We start from the raw sequence: 5,000 nt of genomic DNA, 5'->3' as shown, positions 1-5,000 counted from the left end.
TCGGTACAGAAGTGGAAAGTTGTTGGGTGGAGATACCGATACCGCCTGAGAGGGAATTTGAAGACATATGTCCGAGATGGCTTGGGGGCGGGGGGGGATACATTCCTTGCGGATTGGACTGGAGTAAAGGATCGGAGAGAGGGGTATGGTTCTGGTCGAAGGCGAACGATGGCCCGTTAATGGGTATTTGGGAAAGACGGGCTTCGTACTCGGCTAGTCGAGACTCATAACCCTCCATTCGGTCCTCTAAATATTCTATGGGCATCTGTCAGCCTCGTTTGTGCGGAGCAGATTGAGCCAACTCGCCAACACGTTTGATCATCTCCATACCCGTACCCGGCCGCAATCCAGGTTTTTGTTTGGGAGGATAATAGCAGCTATCGGGGCTTTTCGCACAATTCAAGCACGTGGGCTTAGTTGAATCGCACTCTATCCTCTGAATCAGTGTACTCCTTCAGATGCGAGAACCAGGAACAACTCACTGATCTTCTTGCCTCGACACGGTGCGCAGGTGATTGAAAGCGAGGGTGGAATAAGAGGTTTCTGGGAGTCACCACCGCCAAAGGATTGTGACCTCAGACTCGGAACCTTAGGCATAGTGCGCGCTATGTGGGACCTGGAGATGTTGCTTGGTGTTGCTGTATATTGGGCTTGACAAGTTGAAAGTCAAGATGCAAAGAAACAAAACGGCTAATAATGATTATTTGCCTTCTTGCCGACTGGGAGAAGTCGGTGATTACCTTGTTCTACTCGACGCGGGGCCGTGGGAGCTGCAGAGAGGGGACCCGGAGTTTTTAGGGTTTCAGAAAGTGGGATAATTTGATGGTGGAGGTTGTCCTGCTGCGGCCAGAAGGTATTAAAAGTGAATGGATTGTTCAAGCGGTCGCTGGATGGGGCGTCACGTTTGGGTACTGTAAGGTGGTTGAAAGTGCACAACTGCGGTATATACCTATCTGGAGGCATATGCATTCCACACGAAATTAAAGAAACAACGAGAAGGACCGATGGTGCTTGTGCGACCAGGCGATCTCCTCCGGATATTTCGGCAACCTATTTCCGGTATCCCAGAATCCTCTTTCGTGACGAGTCATCTCCTTATACATGTACGAAACATCTAAAAATCGACATCCTCCAGCATCTTCCCCTCAGCCTCTACAGGCAGAGCAGCTACAACTACAGTAACCCATTTCGCTCCATCGGATCCAGCTTCCCAAGCATGCAGAGTTCCTGTCTGAATCACCAGTTCTCCAGCTTTAACCAAAGTTCGCCTTTCGCCGCCCTTTCCATCGGGCACCACCAGATAAGCGCTCCCCTCCAAAAAGACGTTGTAATCGATAGAAGATGATCTGTGCATACCCACTCTGAAGTTGGGGGTGAGGGCAGTGACTGAGCCATTTGTACCGCCTGGGATGAACACGCCTGGAACAGCAGCCACAGCATCTGAGATGTGTTGAGGGGTGACAATATGGGGGTTGGTAGCAGGCAGACCCATGGCAGAGTAGAGAGGAGTGAGGAAGGCGCGGCCGTTAAGGACAGGATTCAGACTGACTGTATCGTCGTGGAAGGTGACGTTGTCGCCCGACTTGTCAGAGGAGTGATGGGAGGTGACGATACGGCGAAGAGTGGGGATAGGAGTGGTGATATTGGCTGTCATACTGAATGTTTGTTTCGTGAAGATTCAGAAGTGTCGCTGTTGATGTGATTGATTTGATACACTGTTGAATTTTTATACACGACTTCATTGGCACCTCCAGGCTCGCCGACATAGACCGTATGGTAAATCCGAGGCTGAAGTAAGGATCGGATTTTAGGACCCAAAACATGCCCAAGAACTGAATAACCACGCTTTTTTCCTCAATTCGGGATCCGTAGGCACGGGTTTCACAAATTCTAAAACACAGTGTAATAAAAGCTCGGCTTTCACCTCCCTGTATCATTTTTTTCTCTTCTTCGCATCTTGAGTTTTCAAGAACTATACTTGGTCTTCATTGTACAATTTCTACCCTCTACAGCCAGCCGGGATGCTGAAGGTCAACTTTTCCGCCGTATAATAACGCCCAAAAAGAAGACAATGCACGGCCCACATCTCTCCTATTATCTCTCGGTCCATTGAGCCGCCGAGGCAGGACTTTCGGTTCATGATTCGGACCGGTGCAATCACAACATTTCGGGCTCGTCATCCGCCGTACGAAAATGTGTTCGACTGCTCTCAAAACCATGGGCTACCACAAAAACACGAACAATCAGATGTCGAATTCGTTGCCTGATTGAGCTTTGGTCTTGATCAAGTTTATCTTCGCTGCAAAGTACATTCGTAATGGTCGCTTCCGAAGAGCAACAGGTAAGTCCCCACCTTCACGTGTCGGCCTTGCTTAACTCCCCGTCATAGACGATAAACAATCTCCAAGCAAACTGGGTTTGGGTTCCCAACTGGATCGACTCCTCGCCTGACAACTCTGCCGCTCGCCTTGTCTCTTTTACCCGCTCTTTTAGCTTGTCTTTTATCCCCTCGTCTGCCATACTCTACTTTTCTGCCGATACACGGTACAAACTTCTCATCAATGGCGCGAGAGTTGCAGTTGGTCCTACAAAAGGTCATTCAAGTATTTGGTACTACGAGACTCTCGATATCGCACCGTATTTGAAGGAAGGACATAATGATGTCGAGTTTTTGGTGATTAGGTACTTTGCGAGTTCGAGGGGGGGGATGCCCTTTGAGAGGACGACGTTCCCCGGGTTGACGGTGGTTGGGGAAGTTGGAAATGTGAACTTGGCGTCAAAAGAGGGGTGGAAGGCGGTGGTGGATCAGAGTAGGGTGTATCCTACTGGTTTGGTGGATGATGTTTTCCTTCATGTAAGTTTTTTCCCCTTATAACGCCTATGGAGTATCGTTGACTTGGAACAGATCAACGAACGGGTTTCAGCTACCTCTTCCCGAGCCACACCCTTGACACCCATCCCATACTCGCTCAAAACTGTCAACGGCGAGCTGCCCCCATGGCGTCTCCGTCCGAGATCTATCCCTCTACCCGAAAGTAGCCCAGTCGCCGTCAACAACATTCACGCATGTCAAAGCCCCACTCCTTCTTCCGACTGGCTCACCTTCTTCGACAGTTCTAACCCCCTCATTCTTCCAGCTGGAACATCTCATTCGCTTGACATTCAAGCCGAGGTCCATTCTACAGCCTTCACAAAATGGATTTTCTCCTCCGAGAATGGTTCAGAGGTGAAACTGAGGTTAACGTACTCTGAGGGATATGAACTCGATCCGAGACAGTATCCATGGTTACGCACTAAAGGCGATCGCCTCGACTCAAAGAATGGTCACCTCCTTGGGCCTTACGACGAGGTCACCCTCCAACTTTCTCCAGGCCAGTCAGTCATATACGAGCCTTTCTGGTTCCGGACCTTCCGCCTCATCCGAGTCCAGATTGAGGTGGGAGACCAGCCAATCAAACTGGTGTCGTTTGAAGCTACACAGGTCAATTATCCGATGGGAGTTAAGGCCGAGTGGAAGGAGCCGGCAATGAGGGAGAATGAGAAGATCTGGGAGGTATCAATTAGAACTTTGAGGAATTGTATGTTTGATGGGTACTCGGACTGTCCATTCTACGAGCAATTGCAGTACGCATTATTTTCACAGTCTGTTTTGCGTTTGAATTCAACGCTAACTCGTCCTTTCAAAGATATTCTGGTGACAGTCGATCTGTCGGGTTATTCCACTACCTTCTTTCAGGCGACGACCGTCTCATGCGTCAAGCAATTACAAATTTTGCGGCTTCAGTCACTCCCGAAGGCCTCACCCAATCCCGTTTCCCGTCACACGTCCCGCAAATCATCGCCGCCTTCTCCCTCTACTGGATCTTACAGATATCCGATCATCATCTATACTTTGGCGATACATCTTACACTAAATCATTCGTCCCCAAGATTGATGGTGTCCTAGCATTTTTCGACTCACATATCGATGGGCTTGGGCTTGTAAGTGGGATTTCGGAGGATGTGTGGCAGTATTGTGACTGGGTGACGAGCTGGTCTGCGACGGAGGATCATCCGGATAAAGGCGTACCTACCTCTGGGCGAAAATCGAATCGACATACCTATCTGAGTCTGCTCTATGCGTACGTTCTGAAGCAAGCGGCTCGGCTTCTGAGACAGGTGGGAAGAGCGGGAAATGCCACCGAGTATGAAGAGCGGGCTGAAGCTGTTGTCAAGGCTATCAAGAAACATTGTTACGACGGAGAGTTCTTCACAGACTCTACAGCTGATATCGCGAACGATTCGGCGTACTCCCAACACTGTCAAGTATTCGCTACCCTTGCGGGCGTTATCCCTCCTTCTGAAGCATCGCAGCTCCTTACAAACGCGTTCTCCAACCCCAAATTCTCCAAATGTTCCTATGTCATGATCTTTTACGCCCTTCGCGCCTTCGCTGTCGCCGGCGACGAGACTTATGAGCATTTCTACAAGACCATTTGGAATCCATGGAGGAAGATGTTGAAAAACAACCTTACCACCTGGGAGGAAGACGATGTGAGGCAGCGGTCAGACTGCCATGCATGGGGTAGTGTACCGGTCTATGAGTTTTGTGCGGAAGTCGCTGGGGTACAGCCGCTAGAACCTGGATGTAAAAAGATCCTCTTCAAACCTCGCCTATCTTTGAGTGACGAGTTGGAGGCAAAGATTGCGCTGGGGAAGGATAATTTGGCGGTGGTGAAGTGGTGGAAGGAAGGAGAGAAAAAGGTTGTGACATTAGTCTTGGAGAAGCCAGTGGTGGTTGTGGTTAAGAAGCCGGGAGAACAGCAAGAGAAGGAGAATGATGAGCCGGTGACGAATCTCAGGTTAATTTGTAAGATTTAAATTTCATATACGGAATGTATAACGTGCATTTGGATTGGATTCAAAGGGTCAACGTCATAAGGTTGCTCCGTTCTTCGTAACTGAAAAAAGGCAATGATGAGCAGGTGTATACGTTAGATATAAGCAACTTGGGGAATAGA

At 49.3% G+C, this 5,000-nt stretch overlaps 3 protein-coding genes across 3 annotated transcripts in view; 1 reads left to right on the top strand and 2 right to left on the bottom strand.

The window, feature by feature from the left end:
• Positions 1 to 597, bottom strand: part of CNBB0070 (hypothetical protein) — a gene marked incomplete at both ends in the record, with an annotated part of 2,423 nt that extends 1,826 nt beyond the window's left edge. Inside the window, 3 exons of the mRNA XM_772340.1 lie at positions 1 to 255; positions 307 to 429; positions 483 to 597. The exon at positions 1 to 255 is cut by the window's left edge and continues 737 nt beyond it. Coding sequence (XP_777433.1) covers positions 1 to 255; positions 307 to 429; positions 483 to 597 — 493 coding nt within the window. The remainder of the gene's footprint in view (positions 256 to 306; positions 430 to 482) is intronic.
• A 517-nt stretch (positions 598 to 1,114) lies between these two features.
• CNBB0060 (hypothetical protein) lies at positions 1,115 to 1,654 on the bottom strand (the record flags this gene model as incomplete). The annotated part of the gene is made up of 1 exon (XM_772339.1): positions 1,115 to 1,654. The coding sequence occupies one exon, from the start codon at positions 1,652 to 1,654 to the stop codon at positions 1,115 to 1,117; it is 540 nt and encodes a 179-aa protein (XP_777432.1).
• A 663-nt stretch (positions 1,655 to 2,317) lies between these two features.
• On the top strand, positions 2,318 to 4,860 carry CNBB0050 (hypothetical protein; the record flags this gene model as incomplete). The annotated part of the gene is made up of 4 exons (XM_772338.1): positions 2,318 to 2,341; positions 2,390 to 2,854; positions 2,906 to 3,624; positions 3,687 to 4,860. 4 exons carry the CDS (start codon positions 2,318 to 2,320, stop codon positions 4,858 to 4,860), a joined length of 2,382 nt encoding a protein of 793 aa, XP_777431.1.
• Positions 4,861 to 5,000: the final 140 nt, after the last annotated feature.

The sequence above is a fragment of the Cryptococcus neoformans genome, chromosome 2 (genome assembly GCF_000149385.1).
Source record: "Cryptococcus neoformans var. neoformans B-3501A chromosome 2, whole genome shotgun sequence".
Lineage (NCBI taxonomy): Eukaryota > Fungi > Basidiomycota > Tremellomycetes > Tremellales > Cryptococcaceae > Cryptococcus > Cryptococcus deneoformans.
This window is presented reverse-complemented; position numbering and strand designations above follow the sequence as displayed.